General features: G+C 38.5%; 1 protein-coding gene and 1 pseudogene across 2 annotated transcripts in view; both read left to right on the top strand.

The window, feature by feature from the left end:
* KCND2 (potassium voltage-gated channel subfamily D member 2) overlaps window positions 1-22,684 on the top strand; it is a 265,884-nt gene extending 243,200 nt beyond the window's left edge. For both annotated transcript variants that reach the window (XM_052669362.1, XM_052669363.1), the window contains 5 exons: window positions 3,337-3,499; window positions 12,812-12,910; window positions 14,397-14,492; window positions 17,616-17,863; window positions 19,420-22,684. In XM_052669362.1, the coding sequence (XP_052525322.1) occupies window positions 3,337-3,499; window positions 12,812-12,910; window positions 14,397-14,492; window positions 17,616-17,863; window positions 19,420-19,597 (784 nt within the window). In that variant the 3' untranslated portion in view covers window positions 19,598-22,684. The remainder of the gene's footprint in view (window positions 1-3,336; window positions 3,500-12,811; window positions 12,911-14,396; window positions 14,493-17,615; window positions 17,864-19,419) is intronic.
* LOC128073926 (ubiquitin-conjugating enzyme E2 J2-like) lies at window positions 5,900-6,517 on the top strand (annotated as a pseudogene).
* Window positions 22,685-24,737: the final 2,053 nt, after the last annotated feature.

The raw sequence follows: 24,737 nt of genomic DNA on the forward strand, positions 1-24,737 counted from the left end.
ATATGTTTGCAGTTACAGTCTAAATAGCAGGGAGACAAGCAGAGTACTACGTAAAACCCTGAAATAATTCCCTTTTGAGAAGTCTATGAAAATTTCCTAATAAAATTCAATATCTGTTGTGTTCCTTCACCGAAGAGATCAAATCTGTGGCAGAAATCAACGTTTGTCTTAAAGATTCAAGCATAATTTTCCACTTTAAAATACAAGAACCACAAAGCTAAGTCTAAAATCTGAGGTATTTTTGGTGCAGATTTTCCAAGGAAAGTTACAGATAAGGTGAAGGGAGAAATTCTCCCTTTGTTTTCTGTCATCCACTTCCATTGATGGTACTCACTGATATACGAAGTACAACTAAAGGTAAACTTTAACCAGCAGGAAGAATTTCAATAACAATTTTAGTCATGCCGATGCTAGACTAAAATCTGTGTCACTGTCCCAAAAGAGAGCAAGGCTAGCCAGGGTAGTAAAATCTCCTTTAGTGAGTGAACATATTTATCAAGCAGTACAGGTGGAGTAATGTCTTGGCAGTCATATTTTCTGAACGTAATTTTATCTAAACCTCCCGAAAACTGTTTATCAACAGGAGAAAAACTAATTATGTTAGGGTTATTAAAGATGTGAAAAGTATTATTAGCACTAAACAGTGGACAAACAGCATTTCTTTTGGAAAATGTCACTGTAGTACAATTCACTCAAGCTGAAAAACAAATAAAAGCAAGTTATTTCAAAATAGGTGATATATCCATCCTTTCATTTTGCTCAGAAATGATTAAAAACATTGTAAAATACCTTCACATATCAAACAACATTATTTTTTTTGTTTCATTCCATATCACTGAAATACCATGAAAAGCTGTCTCCTCATATTCCTAGGTAGGTCACACATAAATAGTGAAATTTTGGAGATGTATCTGCTATAACTCCCATCACCACGCCTAAAACATCAGTTTGTGGTTAATTCACCTAATTATGGTGTCACATATTGAGCAGGGTGGTATATCCCTGAGCAACTTCAAACCAAATTAGAGCTAGAAATGCCTTCAGTTCACAGCAGCTACTGGTGCCAATATAGGCTTATGACAGTTCAGCACTTTCACATTTCAAGTGATAATTTTAGTTATCTAAATATAGGCTTAGTAATCTAGTTTGATAGGTCTGTCCTAATACTACTAGATGTGTATAAATTTTGTATTTTAAGTTCTGATTGTGTCAAGTGTGTGTAAATATATCCAGCCTTCTAAATAGCTTTCTGTTGATACACTTGAATTCAATTTCTGAAACTACTTGGGTCATAGCCTAAAGAAAGAAGCAAAACACTGACAATCCCTGTAACCAATAATGTTTACCACTGGTCTCATCCTAGGCCTTCCCTTTTGAGCAAACTTCTGGCCACCTATCACACCTAGGTGCTCACAGGGCAGTGTTGGGGTGCTGGGCAAACCCTCCAGCCCACAGCAGCCCCGTGCTTCCATTCATTCACCATTGCTGAAAAAAGCTGGGTGCAGTAGTTAGGTGTCAGGGATCCCGTTCAGCAAAGGGATCTCGAAAAGCTGATATCCTCCGGCATGCCCAACAGTTGTCTATGTATCACTTCTGAGAATGGCTGGTTGGCTTAGGAAGAAAAGCACCAGAAAATACCCTTTGTTGTAAGGCACAAATGTTAGTAGCTTAGCAAAGCTCTCTTTCCAGTGTTCTTTATTTTATACATCCTGTAATTGAGACAACCTGTAGCATTAACTTAGAAGATGGTTTCTATTACATGGTGTCATTTTATCCACTCCTGCATGTCACAAAATCAGCAATTATCAACACTGAAATTCTGAGGGGGTGACTATTTTATTAGTACAAATATTAATATACTTTTTTCCTGTGAATGTTTTAAACCTGGGCGTGCCTTATAAAGCAGCTAAACGTTTATTTTACACAACATAGTCACGGTCAATAAACTAACACTAGGCCATCTATATTATGTCTGCCTGGATGAACCTTATTTGAATCTTTGAGTTAAATACCTTCTTCTTATCTTACAAAATTCAAGTCATTCATCTTCACCCACAAGGAGATATATGATCTCCTTCACACACAGGTTGAGCTCTCGTTGCTGGAAAGCATTCTCTAACCATGGTTAGACAGTCCCTCTTCTCATGATTATGGACACAATTTGGACCATGTAATTTGAAGACTCCACCCTAACTTATCTATTTCTCTTTCTAGCTCCTGCTGAACTGCTTCTTTTCCAGATAGCACTCTACAAATACTGTCCGTCCTGCAGTTTTATTTCTTACCTTTTTTCATATTGTTGTAAACTTTGCAGTAGAAAAATATGCTGTGTCTCTGTAAACAAGGACATGCTACAATCTATGTTTATTAATAGTTTAAAACTCACTTGAAGCAGAATGGTACTTGCAGGTAATGTATCTCTTTATTAAACTCTGTAGTATGTAATTACATCCTTGTCCTATAGAATATGGCAGTCTACAAAGTGCAAATAGCTGATATCTCTTAATAAGGTGTCACGGGAATCCCTCTACATACTTCTCAGCAACGGTATGGGAAATATTATATAGTTGCTGGAAAAAAACAATATCCAGCATCATAAAGAAATGTGGTAAATTCCAGCCTGAGTAATTCTGAACACTGCCAGTATTTGCAGATTTCTTTGATTGTTTGCATTTGTAGCTTGAGTTTCTGGGGTTTGCTTCTGGCTACATGGAAAAATGTTTAGACTACAGAAGGGACCTCTGAAGGTCAGATTTTCTAGCCTCTCACTCAAAGAAGTCCTATCAACAACAATAGATTAGGTCAGATGTATTTCTGTTCAGCCAAGTCTTGAAAATCTCCAAGGATAAAAAGTTCATGATCTCCTGGGCTTCCAAAATACACTGCCCTCCTAAATGAAAGCTCTATATCAGCTTAGTGAGAATATAGATTATTCAGCTTGGCATCTAACTTACCAAGTGATCTCCTGTGGTTCTCATCAGTGGAAAGCAGTGAGTTCTTCAATCAAACAGAGTAAAGACTTTGACCCTGAGAATTTTTCCATAGGCAGGTCTGTCTTCATTGCAATAGAGTCAGCTTGGGAAGACTTGAGCAGCTAAAACACAGATGCTCACAGTTGATCAACAGGATACCAAATGTTACCTTCAAATTAAAAAAAAAATGCATGCCCAGCACTAGGCTTGCTGTATGGACAAACATGGGTTGTGTGTAAAATATTATATCCGTCAAGCATTATTTGCAAGAGAAGTAAAATCTATTGTGCAATTAATTTATCTTGAGATTCAATACTTAAAAAAGATTTTGTCTTTGCTAAGGGTTTTATTTTCTTTAACCCAGATATGGTGACATGGTGCCGAAGACAATAGCTGGCAAGATTTTTGGTTCTATATGCTCCTTGAGTGGAGTGTTAGTGATTGCTCTGCCAGTTCCTGTGATTGTCTCCAACTTCAGCCGTATCTACCACCAGAACCAACGAGCAGACAAGCGCAGGGCACAAAAGGTGAGCTCCTCAATTTTGTGCCTTTTGATACTGAGAACAGTTGAAAAGTAATTTTTTATGTATCTCGAAAGTGAGTATCATTTATTACAAAGATGACTGCTATGTGTATACATTACATGCCAAGCCAGAGTTCCAGATGTAAATACTGTGTTATTTTTAATTTAAATAAAAATGGTTCATTTATCTTTCTTTGTCAGAATGTACAGATGTAATTACAGATGTAATTCGTCCTAATTGTTAGACCAGATCTACTGTTTTTAGGCAATACCTGTAGTACTGCCTACTGAAAGCATCATTTTTCAGGAAAACTTTCTTTCCTCAAGAGTGCTCTGAGAAGAAAAAAAAGAAAAAAAGAAAAAAAAGAAAAAAAATAAGAGAAAAAAAAACCAACAACGCCTAAAAACATAAGCATTACTTCTAATGTCTGTCTTAACAGCCAGTTTCACTAATCCATTTGTTTAATTCCCAGGTGAACTCTCTGGGGAATCTGACTATTGGGAACTTGTCTCCTTAGCACTTCTTTGCTTAAAAGGCTTCAGAAAAAGCTGAATCAGGAAAAGACAAAAACAAAAGAATTTATTTTTTTTTCACTTTTCTTGGTGACTGATATCACCAAAATATCAACTAGCTCTATGAAAAGGCATTTTTTCTCCCTGACCTACAAGCACAAGGCCAAGAATCAGGAAGACCTATTTACCAGGAAATATGCACCCAAGCCAGAGAAGCACCATTGTTTCCAGCCCACATCTATAATGCCAGTCCCAATCCACTTTACTCAGCCTTCTGAATAAGAAATGTCTTGTATGGCCTCTCTTGACACATGAAGCACTGATAAGAGATTGTAATTGTTCTGCTATTTACTCTATGGAAAAGATTCATCACCCAGTGGGCCCAGAGATTCTGAAGGGTCCAGTGAGAGTGGGATCCCTGCCCACAAAAGTGCGCAGGCAGGTCATGGATGAAGAATATACATGTTGAACAAGGGAACAGAGGCTGCATCTGCCTCTTAAAGACAATAGCAATTAGTTTAGAGATTATAACATGAAAAACAAAAATTTGTTATTCCTGGCCACCTTTTTGACTGATGATTCAATAGAATAAACAAACACAGTGATATAAGTCTTGGAAAATCTTCGAATCAGGAGAAACAGAGGTACATTGCCAAGAAAGTCAGTCATAGATCTGGGATGAAGACATTGTATTCTTTAAATAGCCACATCTTGAGAGACTTGGGAAAATGGCTACCAAAGAGAACAGGGTATCCCAGAGACACTTAGAAATCTGATTTCAAATACAGGCTATTTCAGTGCTCCAAGTATCATATCTCTCCTATCTACTAATTACACACATCCTTTTGCATCATTTTGTCCTATGTCCCAGTCATATACTCCCTTCTCCCACAACTGGAAAACACGGAGAATACATAACTTGTACATGGTTTTTGTAGAGAATTTTTCATTCCTATTATGTAATGGCAGTAAAGAGGGAAAGAACTGTATGTACCAGCAGAACACAGTGCTTCATTACTATGCCTCAGAGCACTGTGCCAGTCATGGATAACAGACCTGCTTGATCCCAGCAATCAATGTGCCTGTTCTGAGCTTTCATGACTGCACAGACCAACCAGCCTTACTTCAGATACACACAGCCGCCTACTGTATAATGTTGAATAAATTTTTCTATATCTGATTTGCACTTTACAGTGAAAAAGAGATGGAAATTGGAAAATACCTTGCAAAAATCAGATCAGCAGACTGGCGGATATTCCCTACAGTCTCTTCCTGAATAGAAACTGTTTAATAACTGACTTTCTCTCCTTGAAAAACAGTGAGCTCATTGTATGCCACAAACAGGAATGTGAAGTGATGAACGGCAATTCCGCAAAATCTCGTCTCCTCTGCTCCCCAGAACAGTGCCAAGAGTAAGGATCACAGATTTACTCTCACCACATTTATATCCTTCTTGCTTTAGTAAAAAATGGCTTTAAGGTCTGGTTAATGTAGCACTAGAAATGTTTCATTGATTTCTCCTATTGCAAAACTTATCTTCTCTCTCATTTTAAAATGACTGAGAGGATATGAACTGAATATTGCTCCGAGGGACTGAAAGAAAAGTCAGCAAAAAGAACTTACTGAATACTGCACTGTCTGTATTTATCAATATTTACCTATGATGTATAGATTTGCATTTCACAGGAGAGCTCCACTACCTTTGTATAAGGTGTCCAGGCCACCAGGTTGGCTGCAAGCCATGATCATAGCGCAGCAGGAGGCACTGAGGTGATGGCCCTGCCCAGCCTGCCGTCCCTTCCAAAGCTCCCTCCCATTTTGCCTCCCTCACTTGGCTATTGGCTGTGGCTCAGCAGAATGTCCTGGCAGTGAAGGGGCCTAGCAGGTAGAGATGAGCAACAGCAGTAGTAAGAGAGCACTACCAACAGCAGCACTGTGACTTAAACAAGACTACTTTAGAATTAAGAAAGATCCAGTGCCTTATACCTGTGCAGAACCCCTACCATCTAATATCCCGACAACAAAGTGCCATTCAAGGAACCTGAAATTACTCCCTTTGAAGGTGGCTATTGTCATAGGAAATTAATATTCTCTAAAGAATTTCCTTTTAAACCTCTTAGTATGTATATGATTACATCTATTGAAAGGTTTGACTGTAACAGAAGGCTGTGTCTTTCAATCACTGATTTCCACCATAACTCATGGAATCCAGCTTGGTCAGTTTCAACAATGTTGATGGGCTATCTTAGTTTTACAGTAGAAAAGGATCTCATAGTGGGTAGCAGAGTTCACAAAAACTGCTGTTGCACAAAGTTTAGCATTCAGTGTTCCATTAGCACCTGCCAACCATCCAGGCCTCCAGCAGGCCTGTCAAAACCATGGACTCTTAGGTGGAGCTTTGGCAGAATTATTTGTTAGTTGGATTTGCAGTCTTTGCCATACAATCAAATATGTACTGAGAAATGTAGTTGAAAATGAGTGGAAAAGAAATCCAAGAGGTAGTTCCTGAGTAAGTGAGACTCTGAGCATCTGACTTTTGACACTAGGATAAACTATGTTTTTAATTTGTTTTGAGCCAAGAAACTACAGCCCTGTCAGTCTTATCTCCATCCCTGGGAAGGTGATGGACAACTTATGTTGTTCAAAGTACAGAATAAACCCTTGCAAGAGATGGTACTGCCTGTTTGCTACAACAGAATCACAGAATCACAGAATTGCAGAATTGTAGGGGTTCGAAGGGACCTCCAGAGATCATTGAGTCCAACCCCCCTGGAATTTGGAAATTCCTTTATCAATATCTCATAGATAATTTCAAACAAGGTAGCCTTTATCATGGATAAATTCAATCAAAATAGCCTTTAGAAATGACCAAACATTTGGGCAGTAAGGAAACTTGATAGAATTCAGTGAAGTGCTGAAAGCTAATCTTAGGAGACTTATTGAAAATCCATGTGACCACCAACACATGCATTTACTGAATTCCTCACTGTCCTTCAAGATTAAAAAAATAAAATAAGGCTGCACATTAATGCTCGAGAGAAGGAAGTGAAATTTATAAATATCTCATTTTGAATGCATTTTAAAGGAAAATCCTACTTCTAATTATGAAAATGCACTGTTGTAAAAGAGACCTCAATATAAACAATAAATAAAAACTAAAAATAAAAAGGGAAAAGGAAAAAAAATTGTTATCAGAACATTTTCCTCTATCAGCTATTGATGTCCAAGAATCAGAACTCATCTGGCAATAGATAGATAAATAATACAACCTACATACAGGAGTTTGCACTCAGGGCTTAACTAATTATTGTCTACAGTCTTATTTTGCTTTTTCCTCAAGCAGATTTATCAGAAGTGTAGACAGTTTTGAAGAACGCTGCTTTTCTCAGCTAGAGACAACTGCAGGAGGTCAAGTTATTTTCATTTCTCATCAGTGCCTTCAAGTGGCAAATCTAATGACAGATGTGTTGTGACTGGTCCATACGGAAACAAACAGACGGAAACACAAATGGAAACATAAACAGAAACATGACAGCTAGCTCCAAAATCTGACAATGCGTACGATTCAATTTGATTCTTTCATATTATATGGCCTTCTATTTTCACATTGGAAAATACTTCGTAAAGATTGGCTGGGCTTATATTTCATTATTTACTGGTTATACTTGATGTATTTATCTATCAAGTTATAAATAATTAGGTGCTAGATAAATATAAATAGCTTTAGGACAAATTACAATAACTGCTTAATAGCACCTAGAGCCAAGCTTTTGCAATAAGGAACCATGCTACGAATGCAGTTTATTTTAGCTTAAATAGAGTATTAGCCTCAATGAAGTTGTAGAGATAACCAGTGGAATAGCTTACCTAAGATCTTTGAAATTCAGCAAAAAAGCACTCGAGTTTACTGAGTTTACTGAGTAGAGTGTGAAAGCAAGGTGCAACTCATGAACCTTTTTAAATTGCATATCCACTAACATACAAAGTAAACAGTGTTTTCCTCTCTACTGCATGCAGATGTTCTATAAATTATTTTCTGTAATTTGAAGTTTACTACTAGCAATTACTGAAAATGAGAAAAATCAGAGCCTGATTTTTCACTTGAAAGCAAATATATGCAATGGATTTATGAAAGACCAAACAAACAAATGACTTAAACACAATGGGACTAACCTTCAGATCATTTTTACCATTGCTGTAAGAGCCACAGAAAGGCTAGGAAGGAATTTTTACTTTCTAACTGTACAAGGTCATTAAGGAAATAACACCTGTAAGGTAAGTACGTTTTCAGTTTCTGATACCGAGACGATTAAGTAGTCTGGAGAGCAGCAGAAGGGAAACAAAAGGAGCTATGTAGCTATTAGTTTTAAAGGGGCAGGCTACCTCAGTTCTTGCATAGCAGACAGAAGAGAGGCTCTTGTCAAAAATGATTCCATGATAAACTGTGCCCTAAAGTATTTCTGATATAATCTCTCTTACCATCTTGAGGGTATCTTGAGTTCTTAAAGCTGGATACTGTAAATATCCCATGGCACAACATTTAGCGCTGTTTAAAACCTTGTGAAACTGTTTACTTCTAAACTTTCTAAAACTGACAGTCACCAAAGAAAAGTGTTTTCCTTTTGTATGATTCCAATTATTGCAGTCATAATCAGGACCCACCTTTAAGTTACAAAATTAGAAAATAGAAAATGAAGCAAAGCATTCAAAAGAATTCAGGGCAATACAGGAGATGCTGTAAGAATTGAAGCTGATCATTAGTTCTGTTAGAAAGTATCATGTTAGATTATGGTGGAATTTCATACCAGTAAAAGAACTTTGTTTTAGCTCATGGTTTTTCCCCTAGACACTGTAAAAATTACCAAAATCAAGGTTTCACACTGAATGGGTAACACTGAAAACCTCATAGCAAAGCAGATAACCTATTGCAGGAGAATTTAATCCCTTCCTTTTTTTTCCAGATATTCCTATGAAAGGACAGTTAGAAAGGACACTGAGGTGACTGAAAGGGACAGTTATCACTTCTTTTCTGCTGTACATGACAGAAAAGACTGAAGACTAAAGAAAATTACAATTCTTCCATAGTCACAGTTTTTCTGATGTTATCACACAGTTTTGGTGTCCTTCCTGGGAATTCAGTCCCCAGCGTGCTTTTAATGATTCCTTGTTAGGAAACGTGGGCAGACACTGGAATGCTCAAGCTATGGGCTCTGATCTGATCAGTCAGAAGGACTGAAAAGAAAATGCTGTAACACGCTTGTAAACACATCCAATTTCAGGGGTATTTTCTACATAGGTTGCTCCAAAAGTAATGCCTCCTATTTATTTCCATGGAAATTACAACAGATACAAAGAGCACATTAACACTGTTTGGTAGAGAACATTTTCAGCTACAGAACACTATTTTTAAACATGACCACCTCCAATAGCTGTGCACTTTTGCCACAATGAAAAAGAGCCTGCATGCTGCACTCGTAACAATCTGCACCAGCAGAGGTGACCCACTGTGAGTGTCACTACTTCTGAATGGCACCATCACCACCACCACCTCACTGTGCTCACATCTACTGTTTGTTCTCCACAAATGTTCAGAAGCAGCCATGAACAGGTGCAAGTTTTCCTGTACGGAGAAGTTCAATTCCACACCTTTGCTTCACACGCACTTCCATGTTAGACACCATTTGTCAGACTGCTCCTCTGCTGCCATCTGTCACACAGCAACAACATCTAATGGAATATCGGTGGGAAAGTTCAACCTCTACTGCAATACCACCAACACTGTTGTTGTGGGTCAACATCATAAAATAGGAGCAGCCCTCATATAATCTGAAGTGTAAGCAGGCAAGCTGCATGCAATACCTGGTTGCTTCCTTTGTAATAGATTTATTGTCTCCACTTTAATAAATTATGTAAATTCTGGCCATCTTAATGAGTTTCAGCTAAGAAGATGTAAGCTATTAGTTCCCACCTCAGAGAGGTCCTTGAGAGCAACCCTGTGGGGAGGGACCTGGGGATGAAAAGCTTAACATGAGCCAGCAGTGTGCCCTTGTGGCTCAGAAGGCAAATGGTATCCTGGGCTCCATCAGAAGAGGAGTGGCCAGCAAGGACAGGGTTCTCCCCCTCTGCTCTGTTCTTGTAAGGCCCCATCTGGAGTACTGCATCCAGGTCTGGAGCTCCCAGTACAAGAAAGAGAGAGAGCTGCTGGAGACGGTCCAGAGGAGAGCCACGAAGCCACAAAGACTGGAGCACCTCCCCTATGAGGACAGGCTGAGGGAGCTGGGCTTGTTCAGCCTGGAGAAAAGAAGGCTGTGGGGTGACCTCATTGCAGCCCTTCAGTACCTAAAGGGAGCCTACAAACAGGAGGGGAATCAACTCTTTAAAAGGGTAGATAACTGCAGGACAAGGGGAAATGGTTTTAAGTTGGGGGAATGAAGATTTAGGTTGGATGCCCGGGGGAAGTTCTTTACAGAGAGAATGGTGAGGTGCTGGAACAGACTGCCCAGAGAGTTTGTGGATGCCCCATCCCTGGAAGTGTTCAGGACCAGATTGGATGGGGCCATGGGCAGCCTGGTCTAGTATTAAATGGGGAAGTTGATGGCCCTGCCTGTGGCAGGGGGTTGGAGATTCATGATACTTGAGGTCCCTTCCAACCCTGTGATTCTGTAATAAGTGGTGCAGTACCATAATTATTACTTCAGCCACTGGAAGAGGAAATGAACATACAAGCTAAAAGGAAAAGCAAGATTATTGTTAGTATGTTTGTTCTTAAATTTGAATGAATTTCCTTATAAAAGTCATAAAAACTTTTGTGGCTGAAATCACTTACTTATAAGACTGCAAGTTGCACTCTGCAATAGCATCTCCAAAGCATCTCAAGATCCTAGTGAGGAACAGTGCTAAGAGATTTTTCGTATATTCTTGAACGCAGCATGTGCACATTTCAGCCAGATTCTAGCCATGCTTGCTGTTAGCTGTCATGAATTTCTTCACTCACTGTTGAGAACTTCAGTGAGCTTGAGGCTGTGAGTGCAAAGAAGTATGGTGTTGAGTCATTCCTTGCAGTGAATTATTAGTCCTACCAGAAAGACAATCTTCTGGCTGCAGTGACTAGGCTTCTTCCTGCTACGTTAAGCACTCAAGGATTCTTAGTTTTCCAAGTTCTTCACCTTGTCACCTTCTGTGCTTCAACAGCCATTAATTCCTGATGCTTTCAGAATCAGAAACCTAACCTGGAAGGTAAGCCCAAACTCTGTGTTACACAAAAAGAACCACACACAAAAGTTACAGAACTAGGATACCATTCTAGAACTCTCACAAATGCTTCAATTTTACATAGCATTTGTCAAGAGGCTCTTTTCTTTATGCTTTCCTCTGCACTGGGCAGAGAGGAACACAATCAGATTCAACAAAGGCAAGTGTGGAGTCCTACATTTGAGGAAGAATAACCACTGCATCAGAACAGATTAAGGGCTGACCTGCTGGAATTCTCTGTGGAGAAAGACTTGGGTTTCCCGGAGGGAGACAGGATGGCCATGAGCCAACAGTATGCCACTGTGGCCAAGGAGACCAGTGGAATACTGGGGTACATTAAAAAGAGTACGGCCAGTAGGTCAATTGGAGATGGCACTCCCCCTCTACTCTTCCCTGGTGAGGCCACACCTGGACCACTGTATCCGGTTCTGAGCTTTTCAGTTCAAGAAAGACTCCAAGAAAGGATCCAGCAGAGAGCCACAAAGATGATGAGCGACCTGGAGCATCTCCTTTATGAGGAAAGGCTGAGAGACCTGGGACTGTTCAGCTTAGACAAGAGAAAGCTGGAAGAGAATCTTAGCAAAACTTATAAACATCTAATGGGTGGGAGTCCAGTGGATGGGACTAGGCTCTTTTCAGTGGTGTCTGGAGACAGGAGTCTCCTTCTCTGGAGACTTTCAAAACCTGCTTTCCTATGTAACCTACTATGGGAAGCCTGCAGCAGGGGATTGGACAAGATGATCTCCTGAGGTCCCCCTTGCCTACGATTCTCTGATTCTGAAATGATGGCTTCTAACTGTTCTGTAAATCAGTGGATTCAAAGCATCCAACAAGATACTTTCTTGGGGATGAAAGTCGCCTACATAAACAAGAAGGCTCACTTGAGTACTCTCAAACCAAATCTCTTTCTCAGCACTTGGATGACTGCTGTCTCTGAAAAACCAAATTATGGACAGATTATGATCAACAATGATGACTATTAAGTCTCATTATAAAAATGCACATTAAAAAAAACAAAACAAAACAAAACAAAACAAAAAAACGTGGTTTTAAAAGGCCTGGCAGGCATTTAGGAATTTAAATCAGAGACTGAAAACAACCACTGCATTCCTTTATTCCAAAAACTCATAAATCTCCAAGAAGCCAGCTTATAGCAGTTGCAGTATTATGGTTCTACGAGTTATTTCTTCCTTTTTGAACAATCACTGCCAGAGCAGCCAAGATGAAAGCCATGCTCCTGATCTACAAGGCACAGACATACAGGGAAAAAAAAAAACAAAACAAAAATCACTTACATGCTGGTCTGTCTAATCCCCTCTCCAAAATCATTTTTCTTCTCAGCTGATGCATGCAAACAAATAAAAAACTTGTTTCTTGCATTTCTATGTGGAGACATTTGTGATTGCTCCACCTGGAGGACAAATGCAGTGCAACCTTTCAGTGATTGTGACATTGGTATTCATAAACAGCTGGTTCCAATTAGTAGTTTTAGATAAACAGAATAATGGATACAAGTGCATGTGACGCTCTTTTATTTTGTCTGTTTATGCAGAAAGCAAGACTTGCTCGAATTCGCGCAGCAAAGAGTGGGAGTGCTAATGCCTACATGCAGAGCAAACGGAATGGCTTACTGAGTAACCAGCTGCAGCAGGTAATGTGTTTGTGTCCTCCACCTCCACAGTAACAGCTTAATAACAGCATAGCAGCAGTTTATTCTATTTCTCACTAGAGCTCGTCAACTTGGGTCTTTAGGCAATGTTGTCTTTAGAGGTAGATTAAGGAAAGATAAGCTGGGCAATTATTACTGCTGAAGGTACTTTACAGGAGCTGATGATAAGGTAATTAAAAACAAACAAACAAACAAAAAAAACCCACGCACACACCAAGAGAGGAAATGGCCAGATCAAAACACTGCGCTCAATGTAAGCTGGGTTTTTAGAGGCAGATCTTATAGAAAAATCTCTTAAGAAAGCTTAGTTCATTTGCCTTTTAGGATAAGCTTATCTCATTTGGCTTTATGCAACTAGAACACGGGTGACAGTCCCTTGTGCTGAGTGAAAGAGGTAGATGTAGGCTACTGTTGGCACAGTGTTGCAGAGTGGCAAATGTTCCCTGGAAGTGCCTACTTTGTTTTTCTTCTTGCAACAGCCTCAGCCATTACTCCCAGGTGCAGCAGGGACCGCAGGACGGCAAGCGGCCGGAGGCAGCCCCTGGGCTGCGCAGAGCTGAGCACTGAGGGCTCAGTGTTTCTCAGTCCTTGCTACTTTCTGGCAGCTCCCTGAGGGATACAGGAAGGCTTTCATTCCTCTGTGCCCTTCCTGTTTAAGAAGCATTATAAAGGCTAACGTTTTAGCATATAGCCAGGAGAAGAGGAAGGTACTGTGATTTAGCATAAAGGGAAGCGGTCAGAGCTTTCGATTCCTCTTCTGCTCAGAAGAATTCAAATCACTGAAAGAGACGCCAAATGGCTTAATTGCCATGCAGCTTTCAAATACCTCAAAGTTGAATTGTAATGTTTCCTATTATCCCACTTCCTCCCCTATTTAGTTTTCTGGCTTCCAGTGAATAATTACAAAAGCAATTAATAAACAGTGGATGCTTTCTACTTAATTCTTCATTCTGTGTCAGTAACATCTGTTGTACGCTCTCTGCAGTCAGCAGATTGGGATCACTGACATGACTTTTTGTGTAAGCAGCAATACCACGCATTCTTCAGTGCAGAGAAATGATCCCAAGAGGACAACTCTATTTAATTTCCTTCCAATAAGGCACATTCCTAAGCAAAAAATATTTTACTGTCACTGAAATTTATGTTAACTGTTAGTATGTACTAATGCAAAATTCAAGGCTTGCACATTGATTGCTCTTGGAAATCATCTTAGGCAACCTATATAGGTATTAAAAGACCTAAAATAGAAATATTTAAAAGGAGGTGCAAGGGAAGGATAGGAATACTTTAATTTAAAGAGAAAAAAAATAAAACAGTAATCGCATCCACGGTCATTTGGGTTATCCCATGTGGAGCAGGCTTTACAGTTATGCTACAGTATACAATCCAGATTAGTTCTGATCAAATACTTGGATAAGAGCCCTCTTGTTCACAAATGAGACTAATATGGAGTTCTTTGTATTAACAGTCCTCCAGTGAAGAAGAACAGGCCTTTGTTAGCAAATCTGGCTCTTCCTTTGAAACGCAGCACCACCACCTGCTTCACTGCCTGGAAAAAACTACGGTAAAAAAAAAAATGTTTTCCTGTAAATTTTAACATTAGCCTAATTCTGAATGTTTTCAGTATTTTGTTTAAGTAATAAACCTTTTGTGAATGTGATTAGTTGGGGAGAAAAACCATTTAATTGTATTTTAAAGCATGGTACCTTCTGCATTTGAACAGGAAAGAGAGAGGCAGATGAGTGCTTTGGCTAGTGTGAAAGGTAATGTGATACCAGCCTAGCCTAGCAGCATACATGGTCTTCAGTGTGCAGGTGATGGAGCACCAGCACGGGCTGCCCGGGGCCATGCAGTCTCCTCCTTGGAGAATTTCTATAGCTGCCTAGACACCACCCTGGCATCCTGCTCTGGGTGTCCTTGCTGGAGAAGGGTTGGGCCTCCAGAGGTCCCTTTCAACCTCAACTATTAATCTATTTTGCAGCTTCTCTTTAAGATCTGGATACATAGTGGAACTTTGTTATTTCATCATAATGTTCCTTTTTATTTTATTTATTTATTTTTTAATTTTTAATTAAAGGACATAGCAATTCTTCCGGTACATTTAATGGAGAGTAATGTGAATGCCTTACTACTCTTTCTCAAAATAAAAACAAAAATATAAGGTTTTCCCTTTCCAAACAGTGCTGAAATATTATGTATTCATGTATATAAATCAATGTTCTCCTTTGGACAACTTTTTCTTGTAAATAAAATGGCCCATTTGTTATATCACTTAGCTAGTAATATGTCATCTCACAGTGCTTATGTTTTTCCTTGCTCACCTTTGGAATATTCATTTTTATATAATGGGTTGTAGGACACAATGTCTTATTTCCTATTTAGAGTATAATGTAGTTACTTTGCCAGTATTCAGGCTGGGTCCTTTTGGAACATTTTTGAGACATTCTGTACTAGAACCTGATAATAGTAATCTGCCTTGAAATGTTCCACAGTTAAATATTACAAATGTATTTTGAAAACTTAGTAGTAGCCACAGGTCTTGTTAAATTCTCATAGTAGTCATCAAAAAAATCCATTTGGTGGAATTCAACCCCCAAACATTCACATTTCCTCTAATTATAATGATGGAATATGGAAGCTTTATGTAAGCAACTGTCTGGCCAGATTTTGCATTCTAAAAATTTAAGAGGCAAGTAGAAATTTTAGGCACCCAGGTTGTGGAATCTGGAAAACAGCTGTTTCCTGGTGTACCAACAAGAACAAGATGCCTTCTTAGTCTCTCCTCCTTCAAAATAACTACTTTGGACTGTGGTTTATACCAATTGTTAGGCAAAGGAGTACTTTTTCTTTTCCAACAAATTAAAGCCGATATGATAAGATCTTTCATACTCTACGAAACGCAGCATGAGTAATGTCATGGAATTCTGTGAAAGTTACATTAATAACGAAAATAATTGTACCAAATGTTATATTTTATAGGCTACATTTAGCTGATGCAAGAAAAGTTAATTTATAAGTATAATCAAATAGATTAACCGGAGCCATTATATCATTTCAAAATGTTTCCAGTCTGTATTAAAAGTTCATTCAGCAGCCTTCTTTAATGGACCCTGCTAATTGAATTCTGTTGGTTGCTCCGTAAAAGTTTTCGGAAGAACAAAATAACTTTCAATGGGAAAATGAGTATAATTATTGGCAAATAGAATCTAAACCCTCAAAGAGAACCCGAAGACAGTGATTAGGTCTTTTTTTTCTCGCTGAATGTCCACTGTCCATTTGTGTGATAGTATTTAGAATCTTGTTTGTTGCTGACACGTGCTCTAGAATAGTCAATTTTTCAAGATAATTCTTTCTTTCCATATCACTTGAAATGGGTATTCTTCAACATCAGTCAATTCCACACACATTTATGTTTGAGTGAAGGAAAAGAGAAGAAACAGAAATGATAATAAGCCTATGATGGTGTTTCCATTTTTAGCAATAGTTGGCTGCAGTTGATACACTATTTTGCTCACATATTTCGTATTTGCACTGTACCACAATTCTCCTGGAAAACATGAGCCCCTTTCCAATTAGTGTGTCCTTCTTTAAGGGAAAAATAGTTTTTCTCTTTCCAATAGATAAACATGCAGCAGGCTAACAAACCTGAAGTGAATGACACTGAGGAGAGTGTGAAACAAAGCATAAGCCCTAAACATTTCCAAGATATGCAGATAATTCCAGTGATAACTTCAAAGAGTTTAGAAATAAGGTGGCTTTCCCAAAGTGCATGTGAATGTGTCTTAATCTCTGTTTAATTTGGACTGCTGCTTCAAAAATATGTATATATTCTTTATTTATTTAGTCTCCTCCTACTATCAGCACCACTACTTCACTATTTCAAGGTGTGGAAATCACAGCTTAGTGTGAAGCAATCCCCAGTCACTTACCTAGTTAACCTAAAATGCCATTTGCTTGAATTTGGATTCAGCTCTATGACAACCCAATGATTACTGAATTTCTGTCTCTGCTGGGAGTAAGCAAGGATTGCAAGAACAAAGACCGCTTTATTTACCAAACACTCTGTCTTCAGAACTGATTTTGATATATAGATCTGCAGTAATAAGGAATGTACTGAATGGTTTTATATGACTGTTTAATCATTTCCTGCAAACAAAAGGTTTATTTATTTGATTCTTTTTCTTTTATATAGATGCATACCTTGAAACAGCGCTTCAAATCCTGCTGTCCAACATGTAATCCCAACTGAAGTATTACAAAGTCATCTGAGAAACGTCTATCAGTTTCACTGTAGTTTTGTACAGCAAATCCTATTTCTAAATGGCATTTAGGGCATTTACATAAGCACCACTTTTATTTTTATAAATAAATATAATCCCCCATTTTATGGCACTCTACAGATGACGTGGACTTTTGTAGTGCAGCCTATGATATGGTCATACAAAAGAACTTGGATTATTTTTTCATAGCTAAATACTTTGAGAGTTTTGTTCCATTGTTTACATTTGTATTTATATTTGTATTGGTATTCAGCCAAGGCTAATAGGGGCTGAATGCCATAATCAAGACTAAGCTGTCTAACTTTAGTGATTTATTCAGTTGTACCAATTTAAGCCTTTAAGCAAACATAATTAATATGTTCATTTTAATTAACTTTCTTTCCCTTTGCTGGGTTCCTTTGTGCTAGAATCACGAGTTTGTGGATGAACAGCTCTACGAAGAGAGCTGCATGGAAGTTTCTACAGTCAATAGACCCCCAAGCCACAGCCCCTCGCTGTCGTCCCAACAAGGCGTCACTGGCACTTGCTGCTCACGAAGACATAAAAAGACGTACCGCATCCCCAACACTGCCCTCACGGGCAGCCGCCACGGCAGCGTACAGGAGCTCAGCACCATCCAGATCAGATGTGTAGAGAGGACACCTCTGTCTAACAGGTACCTCTTAGCATCAGCACACCTCTCTGTTCACTAGGGATACGCGTTGGCCTCCACAAGTAGGCTGGGAGGCTGCAGATAAAACTGAAACTGTCATCTGAAAATGGACAGTAGTCCTGAAATAGCCCGCACTCTTTTCTCTCCTAATGTAATTCTAAGATAAAAGAATAGGCAATCTCTTTTCATTTCTGCTCTCTTATGTCCTCCCCATAAACCGTTGTGTGTTCTTTGCAGAGAATAGCATCCAGGGACTCCAAATGATATAAAGCACCAAACAGCACTGCTCACAGACAAACACAGAATAAGAAAAAGCACAGAAAAATGTGCAGTTCATATATACAAGACAAGCAAATAGGAAGTAAAAGAAAAACTTGTCACTGCTGTTCCTTGATTTAGTTCACAAACATAGCACAAATGACACTTCCAAATAAGGTAGATAAAAGGGAAATAAAACTAGATTGCCAGAGTCACAAGCGCTGTAGTAATAAGAAAGTCTCTACCAAAAAAAAGGTATGAAATAGATAAAAAAATGTATTTTGTATTTTGAGGAGTTATTAAAAAAGTGAAGAAAGTACAGCTTAAGTCCTTGAAAATCTCTGTACTCTCACAAATACATTGTTTTACTTTTCTGTGCTCTCACAAATACTCTGACTTTTAGGTGTATCTGAGCACCATCTGTGGGAAAATAGCAAAGGCGTCAGAGGACTCAGAAGTGTTTTCCACTGAACTCAGACATGCCGCCATTTAAAAAAGAAATGTTCTCAGCATGAGTGACTAGAAAGATTCACTTTTTAAGAGACATTTTGAGTAGCTTGCTTTAAATAGTTGTTAGGTTTGGATTTCACTTCTGTGCACAATTCAGCAGCTTGTAGCTATGGAGTCTTCCAGCTTAACACAGAGCCCGTCTATTTTGGATTGACTGGATCCATCCTTTCTCTGCTGGCAGACTTTCCTGCACCACACCTCCCATCACAGAACAACTAACATAATAAAAAAAAAAAAGAAAAAAAAAAGCAACCCATAAAAAAAAAAAGAAAACTAAATAACAACAAAGTTTGAAATGCCAGTCTCACCTTTTATGAGTTAAAGTTTTTTATGATGCTGTGATGATGAGGTTCATTAACTCAAACTTATTTTGTGTTCATATCACTCTGTCTTACAACTGAAGGTATATAAAATACAAAATCTCTTACATAAAGATGGCATGGGAGAGTCGGTAGGGTACTGGGAATTTCGCTTAGTCTCTGTTTCCCTGCAATGTAAGGCACTGGTCATGCTGTTTGCTCCCCACTGAGCAGCCTAAATGCTTCCCACGCTCAGAAACACTTAGGTGATGAGCTGAGAAACTTTTAGAAGCACAGAAGGTGGGAAAGAAGGGAGAAACGGGCCATGGCCATGGGCTGCCTGCTCATGGGGTATGTGTTGGTAGGGGCCTGGTGTCACTTTGTGGTTCTGAGCTCTGTAACAAGGGAGGGCAGAGAGGATGGCACTAAGCACAGTCAAGTGTTCAGGAATATGGGCTTGCTTTCATCATGGGTTCTTGTTTCTTCCTCCAGCCGATCCAGCTTAAATGCCAAAGTGGAAGAGTGCGTTAAACTAAACTGTGAGCAGCCTTACGTCACTACAGCAATAATTAGCATCCCAACACCTCCTGTCACCACACCTGAAGGAGATGATAGGCCAGAGTCTCCCGAGTATTCGGGAGGAAACATTGTCAGAGTATCCGCTTTATAAAATAAGGAATTATTTATAAATTAGAATAAAGACCACTTAAAAGCTGAGCTCGAGCGGAGAGAAATGAGTCCTGAGGAATGAGAGAGCTGACAAAGACAACACCCCCTGATGTGTGCGCCAGCAGCAACGGAGTGAGACGTTCAGGAGAACCACAACAATTTGTGGCTGTCGGTGTCGCAGCGTGGGAACCAGTGGAGTTTCTGCATACTGTTGTAACTGACACATAGTGGAAGCTTCTGTGACCATCCTGACTTACTATAGAGCACAATGAAATGTCCCCATTGATGCTTCTTCTTATCATGAGAGCTCTTTTTAGAAAAAAAAAAGGAAAAAAAAAAGAAAAAATATACATAAAACAAAAAAATAGAAACCCGTGTTCCTGCTGAATGCAAAACAAGAAACGTTTTGATAACATGTCTTTTTTTCCTCCTGTTAATAAACCACAAACTTGTTGAGAAACTATTAAAAAAAAAAAAAAAAGAAAGAAAAAATGCTCATAATGAAATATGTTTGTACTGACTGAAAGAAATACAACCGTAATGCATGCTGAAATTATTTGGAGCTGTGATCTCAGTTTACTTTTGTTGTTTTTCAGATTAGGCATGATAAAATATTACTGTAGAAAGGGGCATTTCTGTGCACTTACAACAAGCTGATTGTTAATGTTCCATGGTAGTTGTACAAATAACTTCCCTTTGAAAAATGCAGTATTTCTTATTCAAACACTCATTAGTGTACTAAAGGTGTTCAGTTAGTTCAGTATTTACTATTGTTTTATCTTGCTTCCTAGGTACTGTTACAACTGCAATAAGTCATTGTACACCTGTTGTATCAGGAATCAGGATTTATTTTTCTTTAAGGTATTTTACACAACTTCATCTACACTATAAACTTCTAATGGCAAATATCTACATAATCTTACAGCCAAACTGTGCACCACAAATGTGCTATTCAGTCACTGTTCTTTTTGTCCTCTGTCCTCTATTTCTATGACAGTTCATTGTCTGCTCCAACATTACCGTGCTGTTTGGGACTTCAAGGCTACTAATGAACAGGCACAGTCCTTAGTTCTGTGGACATCTTGTCTCATTCTGTTATTTTCAGAACAAACCTCTTGTCCCAGTGTACTGTTGCAGGATCACTCCTATTTGAATTGAGATTAGAACAAAGGTTGTTTGGGGATCATTTAACATTTCTCTCTAAACTTTCCCTGTGGATGTTCTGCAGCATCCAGAGTGTTGGCTGCAGCGGAAGACACTAGAAGACATTCAGTAAAAACAAAGGTGAAATTATTCTTGCAATTATCTACAAACTTGAATCCTAAAATTTGTTTGAGAATTTATATTGTGTCAAGATATTTAATTACCTAAGAACACTGATAAATAATGGGTTGGGTCTCAAAGCTATAAAAATGTGACTGATTTCTTTTGGGATTTGCCAGTGGGCAGGTCTAACAGATACTATGAAAGCTCTCTTAGTTAAGGCTTTTTGGCTTCATTTTTAGAAGACACTGATGTTAGCAGAAACCTTTCTGATAAAAAATGACATTTTTCTTCATAAGAGTGCATTCAAAGATGTATCATAACGCTTCCTATGTACACAAACTACCATAAATTCTATACATCAAATATACATGGAATATTTGCATATCAGTACATACATATATACATCAAGAACACTGGATCAGAAATAATTGCATGTCTGCAAAATAAAATATGCATATAAATCAAAAGGCTCGGTACATTAGTGGCCATTACAGTAAATGATTAACACAGTTATTTAATAGTTTGAGTAGTGTATGTTTCAATATAGTATTTGTTAGCATTCTACTGACCTTAAATTTTACATTAGGAGATGACACCCACTAAAAACTGAAACTTGCTGATAGTACACTTTTTACAGCACACAGATATTTCTCTGTAACTGTCAACAGAGACTGAAGAGTAGATGATGGACTATCATGCTACAGTATATACACCAAAATGTAACAATGTCACCTATTAGAATTGAATTGCAATTAAAAGGAGCATATAATGTAACTCATTATGCTTTTTTCTTACTGCTTACTCCTTCAGAAGCTTGGTTAATTTGCAATTATCAACTCGCTTTTTGTGCAAATCAGAACAACTTACTGTAAACCGAGCTTCTAAATTTCTTTCAGATTGTAACAGGTAGCAGAAGCACAGATTGTCCTGTGACAGAGGAACACTCACTTTGAGTAATTCTGATGTCAACTATGTGGTATTACACGCCTCTCTTTTACCCTGGTAGAAAATTGCAGTAAATCTGCTGAAGCTGGTGGGATAGCTAAGTTTTAAAGAGGTTAACATGAGAGGTAGAATGGACCTTGAGCTTATACTTACATCCTCCATCTACCCATGGTCACTCATAAAAAACTGGCCTGGTCCTCACCTCGTGCTGAAAGAACTATTGACATAAAACTGCCTTTACACTAGCAATCTGCAGCGACAGCTTAATGCCATTCTTGAATGGTACTTCTTGAATAGGAACATCATTAAATAATGTTAAAAGGCAGTTACCAAACCCAGTTCAGGACAGATTACGTACAACCCAAGAAACCTACTGACTCCATCAGTTCATGTGTCTCTCAAAAACTCTTTTTTCTCCTTTTTGCATGGACTAAAACAATTGCACTAGAGCAATACACTTGCATAACGGTTATATCCCAGAAACAACCTGTACTTTCATTCTTAAATTACAGTTTAGGGAATAATTTAGTATGATTTTGCAGAATTCTAGTCTTGTCTCATATCTCTACATGTCACATGCAAAATCATTACATTATTCTGAATTTGGAAAATACACATTCTTTTGGTGTTTTAGGTGATTTAAATGCTGTTTTGGTAGTGAATGACTGTTGATGACTGTGTAAAATGCATCTGTACTGTACATGAAATGTAATTATTTCTGTGTATCATACAAAGAAACCGAAGTTGTTGTTTTTGACAATTTTGTTTGACAGTCATATATCGTATTTCGGAAGGCAGCATAATACATGTGTTATGCTGAATAAATAGACATTTGAGGAGTACTTAAATAAAACATCTGCATGCTTGAATGGGTCAACCTAGTTTTGAAATAACTTATTCATGGAACTTGTTTGGTTTGTTTTTTTTTTTTTCTTTTCCTAACACAATTCAGGGAGCACTGAATCTTGAGGGCAGGGAATTTCCCCAATACTAGTTCCAGGCAACAACAGCTGAGCTCATCTAAACCATAACAGTCACCAAGACCACTCTCCTGCAGCTGCACAGCACAGATCTGCCCTACTCAGTGTGGGCAGCCACCACAATTACCTTCCTCACTCCCTTTGCTAGTAGAGCTGCTAAAGGAGCCCTTTGTTATTTCCTACCCAGCCTCCAGCAGCAGAAAAAATTGTGGTACTGAATTCTTTCCAGTCTCTGGCTTTACCTTTTAGAAGATTTCTGCTAGGATTTGAACATATCCAGTCATTGACTGGATGCATCTCCTAGGTGACAGAATCACCTCAAGACTGATATCAAATTCCCTTGTTGAAATATTAGTGCGCGTATGTGATCAAACTCCTCTGGTAGCATGGAAGCAGCTGAAAACACACTGCAGATCATTTTGCAGAGGGCAACTGACAGTACGGGTGATGCCACATGCCATAGCAAAGGGAGAAAAAACAGCCAACTTTATCAGGAGCTGAACCATCCCAGGGCATTTTTAACAAGAGCAATAGCCCTCCTTCTTCTTTATCTACAGAAGATAAAGATTTTTGAGGGTTTGAATATGCTCACTGTGGAAACACACTCACTGCTGAGTGCCTCTGCAGTGAGAGCTGCACTTGCTCTGTGGGAAAGGGTGACATTCAAGGAGGAAATTGGTCTGGAGGAGGATAAACTAGTAAAGTGAAAGGATAATAAAGATTCGAACAGGGAGGGTACTTAGGAAGTAATGTGCTCACATGCCTGTATCTAGGGCCCACCACAGTTGCATTTTGCTATTGACCATGGAAATAGCCGAGGACGTTCAGGTATTCTGGAAAAGCAATTAGCAGTAACTACACAGCAAAATTGATTCTGGATATGTAAATGGAGAGCCAGAAGAGCAGTCAGGAGTGAACAACATCCACGTATTTAAATTGACAAAGGCTGTAAGATATAACTAATTATCTAGTATTTTTAGTTTCTCACTTGCCTGCATTATGTATCAATTTACTTTTCAAGTACTCATTCTCATAGCATCAAGGTACAGGGAGCAAAGAAAAGGGGAGAGTAATGAACAAAAGCAAGCCGATGCATACATTTTTTTATGTACTTAGGACATCCCAAGCTTTTAAAGAAATGCAGTAAATTATACCTGAATTTTGAAGTTTTAGATACAATCTCATTTCATGTGAATTAAACATAATGCTTTAGTGGTAAAAGCTTTAAAAACTATTTTAAAATCCCTCCATGTATCATAATTTAACTATGCAGTTACTGTCATTAACAGTGTCTCTTTTTACTATTCATTCTTTGTAATTTTTCCCTTAGATTTACAGAGTACTATTACAAAATCCACACAGTTACAAAGAGAAAACAGTTATATTTCCTCAGAAAGCCTTGTCAGCAGATGAAACAAGATTTTGTCCAAAGACCAGGAGCAGCAAATTTTGTCTCCCAGTCACACTGCAAACCACTCTCAATCTCACAGCTGAAGATTTCCCTCAAGTCAGTGTGACTTGCAGGGCTGAATGGAAGTGCCTGATGTGGGCAGGAGGTGACCCATCTCCTAACACAGCTGTTGGCCTTTACATTAAGTGATCTATGAAAAACATTAAGGAACAGTTCTGCAGTTGCTTCCTATAACAAGAAAGATTGGTTAATTAGTTTATGCTGAACAGAAGAAAGAACATCACCATTCTCTTCTAGATACCCCTCCGAAACTTAAAAAAAACGAAAGTTTGAATTAGTTCTACTACCACAAGTATTTCTAAATATTAACCTCTTGTCAAGCAGCCTCTCTCCTATGTAGATCCCAAAGCTCTAAAGTAAAAGAACAGACTTAAAGTCAGTCAATCCATTTTAAAACTCTTTAATCAAGCCCTAGGAAAATAGAGACACCTAAAAGTCCAAGCGAAGAAAAACAGAAGTTTGAAAGCATTCCAATTTAC

Source organism: Tympanuchus pallidicinctus, unplaced genomic scaffold, assembly GCF_026119805.1.
Source record: "Tympanuchus pallidicinctus isolate F22 unplaced genomic scaffold, pur_lepc_1.0 scaffold8, whole genome shotgun sequence".
Classification (NCBI taxonomy): Eukaryota; Metazoa; Chordata; class Aves; order Galliformes; family Phasianidae; genus Tympanuchus; species Tympanuchus pallidicinctus.